The 15,505-nt window shown below is 49.7% G+C and overlaps 1 protein-coding gene across 1 annotated transcript; it reads left to right on the top strand.

The window, feature by feature from the left end:
• Positions 1–113: 113 nt before the first annotated feature.
• Positions 114–13,168, top strand: LOC101131916 (golgin subfamily A member 2). Its single transcript, XM_055362753.2, is given in 16 exon segments — positions 114–324; positions 418–590; positions 1,754–1,985; positions 2,081–2,166; positions 3,564–3,622; positions 3,961–4,096; positions 4,889–4,978; positions 5,084–5,191; positions 5,385–5,472; positions 5,843–5,940; positions 7,554–7,720; positions 8,710–8,865; positions 8,867–8,915; positions 9,002–9,277; positions 9,361–9,508; positions 9,596–13,168. Coding segments are annotated over 14 exon segments (1,809 nt in total). The 3' UTR covers positions 9,158–9,277; positions 9,361–9,508; positions 9,596–13,168.
• Positions 13,169–15,505: the final 2,337 nt, after the last annotated feature.

Here is a 15,505-nt window from a genome sequence, read left to right as displayed (position 1 = left end):
GGCTGTTCACATGAAGGAGTTGTACCCCGTGGCTGGTTACATCATTTTATCCTACTGTAGAAACACCAGATGAGAGCTGCTTGGGAGGGAGGGATGGTGGGGAGATAAAAACCATGAGAGAAGTTGGCACAAAGAGGTTACGGGATGAAGGGTCCAAGTTAGGCAGAAAAGAAAACGTTGCCAGTTGCTGGGGAAGAAAGGAAGTCAGAGGGCTTAGACATGGAGGGGACAGAAGATTTCCATGCGCACTCTCATCTCTTGTAGTCAGCAACAGGTATCTGTGTGGAGGGCTCTGGATCATCCGCTACCCTGAAGGATCTGGAAGTCAGAGGCCCTGGGCCATGACCCAGTGACCCTGCAGGCCAGCCCTCCAACCTCCTCCCACAGTGGGGGCTGGGTGCCCCTCTGCCAGCTGAGACCGCTCACACCCTCCCCCCAACCCTAATGATTGCTCTCTCTACCTCTCCCCTCAATCCTCCTCCAACTCCTCCTGTCTTCACGTGCCTCAGAGCAGATACCAAGAGGTAAGAGTCGCCCTGGACTCGAGTTATATAACAATCAGTCGACTGAATAAAAGCATCGAGTCATTGGTAAGAGTTCAATGGGGTCCACCAATTCCACGCTGCAAGTCCTGGGCTCCAGTTTCCCCTTGGGGCCCTGAAGAAAGGGCTGGGGGTCCCTGATGCCAAGGGCAAATGGGGAGCAGGGGGGCCGAGGCCTCAGCTAGAGGGACCCCAGAGCACGGAACAGGCATCATGGCTCTTCTGTTGCTGCCCTCTTTGCCTACTGTCTCTTCTCCAGACACCCCTGCTCCAGCCCTTGCCACACATGTCCTGGGGTTGTGGCTTCTCAGGGAAGCACTGGCCTGATTTGTTGTCAGGAGCCCTGTATTTCCACTCTGACTCAGGCCCTAATTTGCTCTTTGATTCTGGGCAAGCCACCTCTCCTCCTTGGGCTTGTGTTTCCCGAGGAGGTAGAGTTAGAGAGGATCAAAAGTCTCTGTTAGCTCTGAGAGTCCACGATTTAAAGGTCCAGTAGAATGTAAGCCTCAGGGCCGAGGGATCCTGTCTGTCCTTTTCTGTCCTACATCTCTGCTATGAAGAACCATACCTGGCCCGTATGTGCTCAGTCAATGTTTGTTGAGTGAATGCACCTTTCTAAATCACAAGCTGGTAGAAGGGTGAGCTTTTCTCAGACTCCATCTCTAAAGGTTTATGTTACTGTCCTTTCGGGAGAATCCAGATTCGGACTTTCAGTTCTGTGGCTGCGGGCCAAAACCAACAAAGACCCAAATCCTCTGTCCTTGGGAGCTTGAGGAGAGTTTACCAGTTCATGGTCCTAGTGGGTCTGAGAACTTTGCCTTTAAAATCCATTTCTGGCCCCTGTCTACTGCTTCCTGGTCTGGGGAATAGAGTGGAGGGGGCCATCCTTGGTCACCTTCCTTTGACTCTCCCCGCAGAAACAGCACAACCAAAAACTTGTCAAGCAACTAGAAGAAATGATTTGTTTGCTCACGGCATGACTGCTGGGTTTGGGGGGCATTCAGATGTAGAGGCCCCAGTCTCATCTTGCCCTCCCCCAGCCTGGGGAAAAAGGCTCACTCCCCAGATTCCACCTCATCCCCACAGGGTCCCTGATAACCTGGTCCCATGGGTGGGCCTGTCCTGGGGCATTGGTGGCATTCTAGGGGCATGTCCCTTGCTGTGCCATCTCTGCCTCCCCCAGTAAGAGCTCTGTCTTCCTCTTCCTATAGGAAAAGCAAGAAAGCCAGCAAAACCGGGGAGCCCTAAAGAGGCAATTACAGGTGAGTGGAGGGTGTGAAGTTCCCTCCTGTCCTCTGGAGAATGTTGCTTTCCTCCTCTTTCAGCATTTGCTTGGCTTTTCTCCTAAAGGTTCAATTCAGATAATTAGAATCTTGATGTTTGAGAAAGCAGAATTGAAGACAGCACTGTATCACACTGAACGTGCTGCCAGGCAGTTTGAAGGTGGGAATCTGGGCACCCGTCATCCTTCAACCTGGTGCTTTGACAGGCCTTTAGGGGGAGTCCTTTGGGCCCCATCTCAACCTCTCTCATTCTAGAAGAGGCCGAGGATCTGGCCAGCCATCTGCTGTATTCCTGGCAGCATGTGGGAGAGTTGGAGCAGGAGCAGAGGAAGGCAGATAGGGTGAGTCCAACCACCTGCCCCATACCCTGGCAGCCCAGCTTTCCAGATGGAGAAGTGAGGGACCTTTAGGTCCCTTCTGTGGGATGGAGTGTCCTGCCCAGAAAGCAGCATGGGCCATTTGTCGCTGCTTTTGTGCGTGGTTGTTAGAGTCAGCCTGGGGCTGTGTCGGCTGCTGTGGGTGAGTTGGGGGGTGCTGTGGGGAGCGAGCACTGGATGCAGAGCTCGGAGGCCAAGTGCCTACCCTGCCCTTACCTGGCTGTGGCCTTGGTCAAGTCCTAGGTGGGAGATATGGTACTTGCACTGTGAAGGTACAGAAGAGTATCTTTAGTATGTTAACATTTGTGCAGAGAGAGGGAACACGTGTGTGTGTGTACTATGATAATATACATAAAACATGTCTGCAAGGATTTGTAAAAAACTCAGGAGAAAGGACCAGGGTGGCTGGGAGATATTTCCTTTCTGTGTTTTCTGAGTTTTGGACTATGAGAATGTACTCTTCAAAAACTGAACACAAGTTTATCTCCCTTTCCATCTGTGCCCCCACCCCCTGCTGTTAAAAGTGGAGGGTGTCCAGCTTCTTAACGTCTTGAACAAAGAACTGGACAAAATGCACAAACAAAGCGAGGAAGGAATGAAGGGACTTATTGAAACTGAAAGCACACTCCACAGTGTGGGAGCGCACCCGAGCATAAGGGCTCAAAGGCACCATTACAGAATTTTTGGGAGTTTACCCCCTAGAGGATTCCATTGGTTACTTGGGGTATGCCCTATGTAAATGGAGAGGATGAAGTAAAGTTACAAAGTCATTTAGCCATAGGCCCCATAGAGAGGATATTTCCTGTTATAGCTGAAGTGTGAACAGGCCTTATGTTCCCTGCCTCCAGATCCTATTTTCCTGCCTCACGGCGAAAAAATGGGCTTAGAGAATCAGATATACCTGGGTGTTCAAATCCCAGCTCTGTCTGAGTGATCTTAGACAAGCACTTAACCTCTAATACCCCATGTTTTTCAACTACACAATAGAGGTGATAATAGTAACTGTCTCCTGTGGTGGTTGTGAGGATTAAATGGGATTGGTAGCATGGTGCCTGGTGAAGCACTCAATAAAGGTTCCAACAATGGAAGTCATAACGGTAATAACAATAGTAATATTCTCTTTTTTCTCTGGGCCTCTGGTAGCCAGCTATAAATTCGATCTCTTTCCCTGTCCCTTCCACCCTTACTGAGTTATTTGAGAAACAAATGAGACTGTGGGCTTGGAAATGCCTTGCAAACGTGTCAGGCATGATTGAGAGTGAGAAAGTGTTACTGTGGAATAGTCACTGTAGCTGTCGTTCCTAGTCTGCCAGCTGCTCCTCTGCCTGCTGTATCCTGACTTCACCTTTCTGTATTTTCAGTACAACAACCAGTTAACCAGAGACAGCGATGCCCTCAGGCTGGAGTTATACAATAACAGGTAGCACGGGGGAGGGTGGGATGGGAGGTGTGGGGCCCTTAGCGTGGGTGATGTGCTGGGAGGTGGGAAGGCTGCATGTGAGCATGGTGACGTGGTCATACAGGTTTAAATGCGTGCACAGGCTACGCTTTAGGGCCAGCTGTGCCTCTGACTCATGGGATAGCCTTGGGGAACTCATGTCTTCTCTCTGGCCTGCCACCTGTGACTTTTGATTCCTGAGGTCCCTTCCAGTGCCATGGTTCTGTGGTTGTCAGGTGAGGGTAGAGGGCTGATCACCAAAGCAGCCCTTTCTGTTCTTTGTTCATTCCTTTCTCTACTGCCTCTGGCCGTGGCAACAGCAATAAGGAGCTGAAGCAGGAGAACTCAGCTTTGGCAGAGCAGCTTCAAGTTGTACTGATTGACAAGGCAGGGATGCAGTGTGACTTGGAGGAGCTGAAAAAGAAACTGGAACTCACTGAGCTCACGCTTCAACAGGTGAGAGGCTGCAGCCCCAGGGGTGGTGGGGTATGGGAAGGCTCCAGCCAAGAGCTGGAAAATTTGAGTCCTTGTTCTGGTCCTGCCATAGAATCCTCTAGAGACTGCTAAAAATCTATAGATTGGGGCCCTGCCATAGATCTGGGGAATCAGAATCTCAGGTTTAGGGCTTAAATTTTTTTTTTTTAAATGCAGCATAGATGAAAATCATTATTTTATAGATTACACTTATACGGCTAGCTCATGAGCCTGTTTATTTCCTTCTGAGGTTCGAGCCAACACTTCGACTATTCCATGGTAATAATAGAGAGTAGAGTTCTTATTTGTTTGTTTGTTTGTTTTGGGACAGGGTCTCGCTCTGTCACCTGGGCTGGAGTGCAGTGGCGTGATCTCGGCTCATTGCAACCTTCGCCTTCCATGCTCAAGCAATCCTCCTGCCTCAGCCTCTCAAGTAGCTGGGACTATAGGCGCATGCCACCACGCCTGGGTAATTTTTGTATTTGTAGAGACAAGGCTTCGCCATGTTGCCCAGGCTGGTCTCTAACTCCTGAGCTCAAGCAATCCACCCACCTCAGCCTCCCAAAGTGTTGGGATTACAGGCATGAGCCACCATCCCCGGCCTGAGATCTCTTTAAAATTACCTAATTTTTTATTTCTAAAGGAAAGCAACTTCACAGTAGAGATCTTTATTGACCAAGTTGTACATTGAACCTAGCTCTAGCCCTTTTAAGGGGCACTGTGTGGAACAGCCCAGGCTCCTCAGATTGAAACTTCTCTTTCTTCATCATTCAGTTGTCTAGCTGGTGTGAAGCCCCTGATGCTAACCAGCAGTTACAGCAGCCCACAGACGAATGGGCACAGCTGGAAGCACACCTGGGGCAGGTGAGGCTTTGCAGAGGGAGGGATGTGGAAGGAAGGTGACCCCAGGGGGCCAGAAGCATGTGAGGACCAGACAGCCCTTCCTAACTTCTGTGCCCATTCTTGCAGGTGATGGAGTGGCTGAAGTATCTGCAAATGGAGAGAGAGCAGTATGCCGAGTGTCTGCATGGAGAGAGTGCCATGTGGTGGCAGAGGATGCGGGAGATGTCAGAGCAGGTGAGACCTGACCCTTCAGCCCCCACCGTAGATAGGTCACTTGATTGTTCCAGGCATCTGTGAAATGGGAGGAGCACAGCCAGAGGTCGTCATGGGTCTGGGCTTTGTGGAGGTAGGGGCAGAGAGGGAGATGGTAGCCTGTCCAGCTGCCAGCCCCTCTCTGCAGGGCCCTTTCCCCCTGTGCTTTGGGCAGGTGCACACGTTGAGGGAGGAGAGAGTGCATAGCATGAGTCGAGTACAGGAGCTGGAGACGATCTTGGCTGAACTAAGGAACCAGATGGGTAAGCTGGGGCTGGGGTGACCTGGGAGCAGGACTGGCGTCAGAGGGCTGTGGGGATGGCTGAGAATGCCCCAGGGAGGTGGATGCATGGAAAGGCTTTGAGGCAGAAGGAAAGAGGTCTGTGCCAGGAGACGGCAAGTCTTGTCATCTCCACGAGCCTCAATGTCCCCATCAGCAAAGAGGAAAATGTGCCTGTTGTCAGCCACCCACAGTTGTCTGTACCTGAAAGTGGCTTGGAAGATTGGCTACCATCAGGGCGCGAGGAGTCATTAGCAGGGAGGCCAAGTTTGGGGAACCTGAGAGGAGCTATGCACCAAGAGGAGGGTTTTTTTGAGAATCCAGAGGCCCTTATTGTCGGCTTCCTTTCTCAGCTGAACCCCTGCCCCCGGAGCCTCCAGCAGGGCCCTCCAAAGTGGAGCAGAAGCTACAAGCAGAGGCTGAGCACCTGTGGAAGGAGCTGGAGAATCTGGCAGGACAGCTTTAAGCCCAAGTGGAAGAAAATGAGGGCTTGAGTCACCTGAACCAAGAGCAGGAAGAGGTTGCTCAGGTTGTTGGAGCAAGAGGAGAAGTTGCTGGAGCAAGAGGAGAGGTTGCTGGAGCAAGAGGAGAGGCTACTGGAGCTGCAGGAGAGCCTGCTAGAGCAGAAGCGGAAGGCCGCTTCCTTTCTCAGCTGAACCCCTACTCCCGGAGCCCCCAGCAGGGCCCTCCGAGGTGGAGCAGCAGCTACAAGCAGAGGCTGAACACCTGCGGAAGGAGCTGGAGAATCTGGCAGGACAGCTTTAAGCCCAAGTGGAAGAAAATGAGGGCTTGAGTCGCCTGAAGCAAGAGCAGCAAGAGGTAGCTGAGATTGTTGGAACAAGAGGAGAGTTGTTGGAGCAAGAGGAGAGGTTGCTGGAGCAAGAGGAGAGGTTGCTGGAGCTGCAGGAGAGGCTGCTAGAGCAGAAGCGGAAGGCCGCTTCCTTTCTCAGCTGAACCCCTACTCCCGGAGCCCCCAGCAGGGCCTTCCGAGGTGGAGCAGCAGCTACAAGCAGAGGCTGAACACCTGCGGAAGGAGCTGGAGAATCTGACAGGACAGCTTTAAGCCCATGTGCAAGAAAATGAGGGCTTGAGTCGCCTGAACCAAGAGCAGGAAGAGGTTGCTGGAGCAAGAGGAGAGGATGCTGGAGCAAGAGGAGAGGATGCTGGAGCAAGAGGAGAGGATGCTGAAGCAAGAGGAGAGGCTGCTGGAGCAAGAGAACAGGCTGCTGGAGCTTGAGTGGAAAGCCGAGCCTTGAGAGGAGCAGGTGGAGGCGCTCAGGCAAACCGTGCGGAACGACCGTACCACCATCAGGCGCGCACTCTCCCAGAAACACGAACTGAAGAAGTATCTGGGCGAGCTGAAGGAGGTGGTAACCCCCGCCCAATTCAAGAAGGGCAGGGAGGTGGGCATCAGCCTCTGGGGAAGGGAGGTGGGAGGCCAGAGGCAGCTCCAGCCTGGGGTACAGGTGACCCTAGCAGCCTCCAGGGCAGTGCCGTGACTGTTTCTTGCTTCCTGCCCTCTGACTTTTAGAGGTGGATAGCGTTGGACTCCTCCCAATGTCCTCTAGCTGGCTATTGTCCCAGCTAGAGACATGGAGCACCCCCAATCACAGGGAAAAAACAGTGGTATAAGAGGCTCCTTAGATTCAAACTGAATTCTGGCCTCGGTTCCACTGCTCACCATTGAACTACTTTCCATCTCTAAGTCTTGGTTTCTTTCACTTAAAAAGGAAATGAGCATTTTCCTCGCAGAGGTGCTCAGGATTAAATGAGATAATACATGGAAAGCATTAGGCATGTAGCACACTTAGCAGATGGTGGTTGGCTCCTTCTGCTTTTCCACCTGTGATTTACAGGTTAAATGGTGGGAAATGGGTGTGTGATTTGAGGCTGGGGAAGGAGGCATGGGGCTCTCCGCAAGGGAGGCAGTCACTTAGGCCTGGAGCAAGGGGCCAGGGGCCTGGGCAGGCGACAGAGTCCCACAGTACCCTTGCTACCCTATTTCTGGGCCCAGAATCTGGAAGCCAGCCACCACCTGCCCTCACGCCCAGGGTCTTCCTGCAGGTGGAGCTGAAGAACCAAGAGGCTCAGAGCCTGCCGCAGCAGGGAGACCAGTGCCAAGGTCTCCTGCAGCAGTACTATCAGCAGCTGATCTCTGAGGAGGAGGCACTGCACAGGCAGTTATTTCTGCAGATACAGCTCGTGGACCAGCTGCAGCACCAGAGAAAAGAGTAGCAGAGATGGCCCGCCAAGAGTTGCAGGAGACCCGGGAAAGGGAGTTGCTGAGGGCAGGTCCCCGAGGGGGATGAGACCTGGCAACATCCATGCCTTCTCATTCTCTTTCCTGACCCCTTAGGAGCGCCTGGAAGCAGAACCAGTAGCTACAGGCCCAGTTGAGCCTCATGGCTCTCCGTGGGGAAGGTACAGGGGAGACCAGTCACAGGAAGAGGAGAAAGTCCTCGGAGGAGCAGGGGACTGTTAGCAGCATAGGATTGAAGAGTTGGAAGAGACCCTTAGAACAGCTGGTCATTATGCCGACGGGGTGTCCGCGCTAAGTTCGTCATCAATATGGTGCCCTGGGAGTGGGGGACCACCAGGTTGCCTAAGGATGGGTAAACTGGCCCAGGTCAGAAATGGATCAGGTCAGAACTCCCAGGTAGATAGGTAGTGGTACTGTGCCTGGGCAACATAGCGGGACCTTGGCTCTTTAAAAAAATGCAATAAAAATAAAGAGCAGCTACTCATTCCTCTCTGGGGAAGGGCTGGCCTCGGGTTACACAGTGAGGGTGGGGGCAGAGGTGGGCCCACTGTACTCCCTTGTTGGGTTGTCTGAGGACCCCTCTGGTCACTGCCCCGCCCCACCCCCATAGGAGATGGACTGGAGAGTGAGGAGGAGGAGGAGCCTTGGTCCATGCTGAGCATCCTGGAGGACCTGGAGAGCTGGGAGAGCATGATGAGCCTGACTCCCCATGCCCCACCTTTGCTGCCTCCCTCTCTCCTCCCTCCCAGACACCCTTATGCTCTTGGTTTTTCTGCCTTCTGATTGCTTTGGACCCTCACCCCTTCCCTGGGAGCCAGTGGTCAGACACCATTTCACCTGAGACCAATAGGTGCACCCTCTGAGGCCCCAAGGGAAGGGCTTCTCTCTACTGCCCTGGCCCGTTCATCCTGTGTATCCCCCTACAAGAATGCGCACCTCCTGCCCGCAGGTGGCATTTTAAAACTTGGCTTTAGCCAGTGCCGAAGAGGAGCAGGCACAGCTACATGGGCAGCTGAAGGAGCAAAGGGTGCACTGCCAGCGCCTGTCTTACCCGGTGGCCTTGGCCCAGAAGGAGCCAGAGGCAGCAGCCTCAGCCCCAGGGACTGGGGGCGATTCTGTGTGGGGAGACCCACCGGACCTTGCAGGGGACCATAGGGAAGCTGCAGGTGAGTGAGTCTCTCCTGGCATGGCCAAGAAGGGTGGGGGCGGGGCAGGTTGTTGCGGGGATGTGACCCCATTATTTTGACTCCAGAGCCGCTTTGTGGAGCTCATGCAGGAGAAGGAGCGGGTGGAGAAACTGGAATGTCGCTGCATTCAGCTGTCTGGACAAACAGACACCATCAGTGAGCGAGAGGTCAGGGCACGGCAGGGGGAGCTGCAGGGTGGTCAGAGGGGCCCCAGTGTCTGAGCCCTGTCCTCCTGCGGGAAAGTACATCACATCATACCAGAGCCAGAGGTCAGTGCTGAAGACGTGGACCGGGAGAATGAGTACATAAGCAGGCTGGCTCAGGACAAGGAGGAGATGAAGGTAGGGCGTGCAACATCTCTGCAGGGGTGGAGGTGGGGTTGGGTGTGGGCACGGGCGTGGCAGCTGAGCACCCCTCCCTCCAGGTGAAGCTGCTGGAGCTGGTGTTGCAGCTTGTGGGCGACTGCAACAAGTGGCATGGCAGATTCCTGGCAGCTGCCCAGAACCCTGCTGATGAGCCTGCTCCATGGGACCCAGCCCCCCAGGAGATTGGGGCTGCCAGCAAGCAGGGTGGTGAGTAGAGCCCTTGGGCAGGGTGGGCTGGCAGGATGAGGGGAGGGCTCACACAGTGCTCTGAGCCCTGCCTCCCTGTCTCCAAAGGTCTCCCACAGTGTGGAGCCTGAACAAGAAGAGGCTGGGGAGGGTTTTCCCCACGACAGCCCCACCGCACAGCAGATCATGCGGCTGCTTCATGAGATGCAGAACCCCCAGGAGCGCCCAGGCTTGGGCAGCAACCCCTGCATCCCCATTTTTTACTGAGCTCAGGAGAGCAAGATGAAGGTAACAATCATCTAAAAGCCAGCCACTGTCAGCAAAGCCTGGAGAAATGGGACCAGAGAGTCTGCCCCTACCATGTCCCTGCCACCCCTTCCCAGTTACCCCTTTACCCTTACAGTAGCAAAATAAGACCCCTATCTAATGAGGGAGACAGGTGCAGATGAGGTGAAGATCACTGTCATCTAAAAGCAGGCCACCAAATTTAAAAAAAAAAAAGTTATGGGATTAAAGAAATTATGAAAAAAGCTGTAGGTAAAATGTTATGAAAAAAGTTAGTTATGGAAAAAAGTTAAGGAAAAAAGTTATGGAAAAGTTATAGAAAAAAAGTTATGGGATTAAAAAATAGTCATGGATAAAAATTTAAAAAATAAAAAATAATAAAAACAGGCCACCGTCAGCAAAGCCTGGAGAAGTGGGGTTGGAGGCTGTGCCCCTACCATGTCCCTACCACCCCTTCACAGTCACCCTTTTACCCTTAGAGTAGCAAGACAAGCCGCCTGTCTAATGGGTTGAGACAAACAAGTGCAGACCCTTTGCCGCCTTGGCCAGGGCTGAGTCCTTAAATTTCTGGAAGATGATTATTGTTATTTAAGAGCTAGAGGCTCAGAGTTTATTTCTTTCGAGGAAGCCTCATGGCCTCTCTGATGGCGTTAATCCCACCAAAGCAATTTTTCCCTCATGGGGGCTCCCATTTTACTCAGAGAGGCAGCTGAGGCAGGACAATGGAGCTAATGTAGACCAGGCGAGGGCATGAGCTGCTGGAGGTGGGTCCCCTTCCCCAGTGTACATATTGTATTTGTGTAACATTTTGTATATTTTGGGGGTAGGGCTGCCCCCTGTATCATACATAGCAGAGGTTGGAGTTGGCACATGGGGAGGAGGTTCTAATAATTATTTGTGGCTGGGAAACTTATTTGATAGCATATGACAGAGGAAGGAGGCAGGGATGGGGTTGTGGCTCCCTGGTGATGAGACTCCTGTTTATTTTGCTTTTCATTTTGGAATAAATAGCTTTTGGCCATACTGCTCATCCTGGTGTGTTCCTGTTTCCTTCACTGGCTCCTGGAGTTTGTGCCACTGAATGGGGAGCCCCAGAGTGTCTGAGCATGTCCAACTGGGCTGATGGGGACCTTCCAGGCCTGTTTCCTGGATGCTGCCTGGTGACACCTGGGGGATTCCACGGGGACTGCCGTGGTGCCTGTGGGGCACAGTCCAGCCCTGACAGCCAACAGGCTCAGAATCCTGATCTAGCGGTGGCCAGGAAGGCAGGTACCAGCACCCAAGGGCACTGACTTCCATCCAGCCCAGGCATCTTCCATTCCATCCTCCTGCCTCCCTTGCCTGTCTGCATCTGGTGGCCTGTTCTGTCTGTCCCTCCAGAGTGCCAGGTGCCCTGCAGGCTTCCTCCAGGCTGAGTTCATGGCCCTGCGCCCTAGTGGCCAGAACCGGCTTCACAGGATGAGCCAGCTAAGCTCCAGGGGCTTTCCAGGAAAAGTGTCCTTTGGAAAGGATGTGGCCTTTTCACTGCTCCCAACAGCACCCTAGTAATGGCTTGGCCCTTTCCCTCCCCTGAGCTCCACTGAAAACACAGCTAGCAGAGGACACATTTCCCATCATTCAGGATGGGTTTGATTCTCAGCCGAGAGACAGCAGGACTGGTAGAGACTATCAGGCCACATGGCTGCCTACACAGTACACCCATGCTTGGCGGGGGACTGAAGTGATGGTGGGGGCTGGCTGTCCACAGGCTGGGCACGACAGGGAGGCTCACTGAGGTGGCACACTTTGGAGGGGCAACATTCCTGTTGGCTACTGAAATCTTCCTTTGGGCAGTAAGTTGAATGTCAAAATGAGGAACCATGGGTCATTTTACCTTGATGTGATATACCTGGCTCCTTGCCAAAGGATACCTTACTTTTGGTTTTGCTAAGGGAAGAGGAGACAAAACATGAAGGCACTTGTTGACTAAAAGGAAGTCTTAAAAAATACTTCAGCATTGAAAAGAGAAATGGAAAAACTAGAAAATAAACCGTACTTCACAGAAGCTCAAGAGAAAAAGTTCCCTCTTTCCATATGGCCCACAGATGCCAACAGTGGGAGAGGGTGGCATGTTTAAAAACAGGCAGAATAAGAACCTATTCACAAGCCAGAGATTTGGAAGTGACATCAGCTACCCCTCTCCAGATATAGGGGAAAGTACAGATCCTTGGAAACCCTAGACCTCACTCTATGTTTACTGGATTCTCTTTCGAGCAGCAGCTTAGAAAGGCAAAGATGGGGACGATTTTAAATTTCACTTCCTATGAGTTATGCAGCTTCTTGCTAAGCATGGCTGAGAGTTTATTTGGGCAGGAGAGATTATGTGCCAATCAAGGAACCTAAGAGGAGCCTACTCTGAAGAATGCTGACAGCATCAAAAGGTGTGGAGGAGGAGCTGGAATAAAACATCCAAACTCCATAGACTCTAGGGCACATCTTGGGAGAGGTTCCAAATGTGGGCCCTAGTGATGCCATCTGCAGCAGAGAGAGCAATTTCCAAAGAAGATGTGATGAGGAACCATAATTTGATGGTGAAATATCTTATATCAAATTTTGATAATAGTACATAACTCTGTGTGTGTTAATTCCATTAATATGTATTATTTCAGGAAAAGTGGATAAAATCTAATCATCTCTTCCACAATATGTGCATATAAGTGAGTGAGGATGCCACAGCTGCCTACCTAGCAATCCTAAATTATCCAACTAGCACTCAGGGGAGCCATAAACTTTAAGGGTCTATATGTTTAGCCACAACTCAGGTCGCTGGGCTCCCTAGCCCAAGTATAGTTTCAGCCAATCTGGCAGCCGTGGACCCAAATTTGAGGTGATCAAAATCAGTCTTCCTCTGAGATATACACAGAATGCCCCGCCCACCCCAGCCTTGCACCCAACTACAGCCCAACTTACAAGTTAATTATCATGATCCCTGCCCTTTGGAGAGCATCACATAATTCACAAGCAGCGGATGAAGAGCGGGGAGTTGGTTTCATTCATCTTTTTCCTCTTTATTTCTAGCCTAGTGCATGGTATGGTCAGGCTCTGAACACTTATTTATTACGGAATAAAGGAGAAAGGGGAGAAGAGGGAGAGAGTTGGAAGACAGCTAAAATATGCTTGTGTCTAAACAATGAAAAGGAGAGAGAATACTGCAAGATGACTCTTTCCCCTCTTGAAGCACTCTTAGTAACCTCATGTCTGTTTCTTTCCTTACTCTTGCCCTTATCCTTCTTCCAGCGACCCATTCTGTCTCCATTTTTGATGTCACTAATCTCTTCCTGTTTGGGGCCTTATTTCTACCCCTATTTGCTTGCAAGACTATCTACCTTTCTTTTTCTCATTCTCTGCATATCTCATCTGTTTCTCTGATTTTTACAAATTTGATCTCTTATTCTGTCATCTGATAACCTCTTTCTTTTAAGTAGGAATGGCAGGGCCTCAGGAGAGCCAATGGGTAAAAGAGTAGCTAAGAGAAAGAGCATCATCTAATGTTTCCCACAGGGGCAGGGCCCATTCATCCCTCCTCTCCATGCTTTGTCCCAGTAGGTCAGAAGTGGTCAGTCAAGGGTGTCCTATCTCATCTCTCTCGGGGCTCCTTTGAGTTGTCCTCCTGACCTACTACCTACTGTTACCATCAACATGGAAGCTAACCCTTTCAGGCACTACCCAGTTTCTGTTGTTAACTGATCTACCTCAAAGAGGCAGCCCCAGGCCCTAATTTTGAACAGCAGTGAAGACCTATATTCTACAAAAGCCAAGAGAACTCCATGTTTTTCCCACAGTTCGCTTCCCCAGAAACTGACACTTGAGAACTCCATATACCCAAACCTAGTCTTGGTTCGGAGGTTTCTAGGCAACTTCCTAACACATGCACAGAGGCTACCTCTAAGGGGTGAATCCTAGTTTCAGCTCCCAAGTCTAGCTTCACCCTAAGATCAGCTCCACTAACTCTGAAGAACTTTATGGTGTAGGAGCTATTTCTCACTCATCTTAGCATCGCAGCATTGGGGAATGTCTGGCCACCATGGGTTCTCTGTTTGAATAATAAAATAACTTCCCTAAGGCATTAAAATTTAAGTTTATTTTCTAAAGCATTATAATACATAGAAAAGTTTAGGGAAAAAGCAGTTGCTTCCTGTACGGAATGAATCGATTGGTGTCATATCTAAGAAAAACCATTGTCAAATCGAAAGTCATGAAGATTTACCTCTATGTTTTCTTTTAAAAGTTTTATGGTTTTAGCTCTTATATTTAGATTATTGATCCATTTTGAGTTCATTGTGTATATAGTGTAAGGTAAGAGTTCAACTTCATTCTTTTGCATGTGGCTATCTAGTTGTCCAAGCACCGTTTGTTGAAAATACTATTCTTTCAAATGGTCTTGGTATCCTTGTTGAATGAAAATCAATTGACCCTGCTTGTATGGCTTTCATCCTGGACTCTCAATTCTGTTCCATTGATTTATATGTCAATCTTGTGCTAGTACCACACTGTTTTGATTACTGTGGCTTTGTAGTAAGTTTGAAATCAGGAAGTGTTTGAATTCCGCTTTTATTCCTCTTTTTCAAGGTTTGTTGGCTATTTGAGGCCCCTTGGCAATTCCATATGAATTTTGGGATGAGCTTTTCTATTTCTGCAAAAAAGATCATTGGGGTTTTGATAGGGATTGCATTGAATTTTATTTGTGGATTCTTTAGGATTTAAAAAATATATATTGGTCATTATTTCTATCTTAAAAGTATTAAGTCTTCCAGTCCATAAATATGGAATGTTTTTCCATTTATTGGTGTCTTTAATTTCTTTTAGCAATGTTTTGTAGTTTTCTGTGTATAAATCTTGCAATGCATTGGTTAAATTTATTCCTAAGTATTTTATTATTTTTGATGCTATTACAAATGAAATTCTTTTCTTAATTTTCTTTTTGGGTTGTCCATTGCTAGTGTATAGAAATATAACTGATTTTCTGCCTTGTACCCTAACTCTGCTGAGTTAATTTGTTAGCTCTAATAATTTTATTTGTAGATTCTTTAGGATTTTTATATATATATATATATATATATATATATGGAATCATGTCATCTGTGAATGGTTTTATTTCTTCCTTTTCAATTTAGATGCACTCTCTTTTTCTTGTCTAATTGCTCTGGCTAGAAGTTCTAGTATGATGTTGAATAGCACTGGTGAAAATGGGCATCCTTGTCTTATTCCTGATCTTAGAAAAAATTTCAGTCTTTTACTACTGAGTATGATGTTAACTGTGGTTTTTAAAAAATAAATACCCTTTTATTATGTTGAGGAAGTTCTCTTCTACTAGTCATAGTTTTCTGAGTGTTTTTATCACTAAAGGGTGTTGGAGCTTGTCAAATGCTTTTCCTGCATCATTTGAAATGATCATGTGAGGCCAGGCACAGTGGCTTATGCCTATAATCCCACCATTTTGGGAGGCCATAGCAGGTGAATTGCCTGAGCTCAGGAGTTTGAGACTGGCCTGGCCAACATGGCAAAACCCCATCTCTACTAAAAGTACAAAAATTAGCTGGGCGTGGTGGTGCACGCCTGTAGTCCTAACTACTTGGGAGGCTGAGGCAGGAGAATTGCTTGAACCCAGGAGGCAGAGGTTGCAGTGAGCCAAGATCACACCACTGCACTCCAGCCTGGATGACAGAATGAGACCCTGTTTCAAAGAAAACAAAC

This window comes from Gorilla gorilla, chromosome 16 (genome assembly GCF_029281585.2).
Source record: "Gorilla gorilla gorilla isolate KB3781 chromosome 16, NHGRI_mGorGor1-v2.1_pri, whole genome shotgun sequence".
Lineage (NCBI taxonomy): Eukaryota > Metazoa > Chordata > Mammalia > Primates > Hominidae > Gorilla > Gorilla gorilla.
The sequence above is the reverse complement of the archived record's forward strand: the minus strand, read 5'-3'. Positions and strand labels throughout refer to the sequence as shown.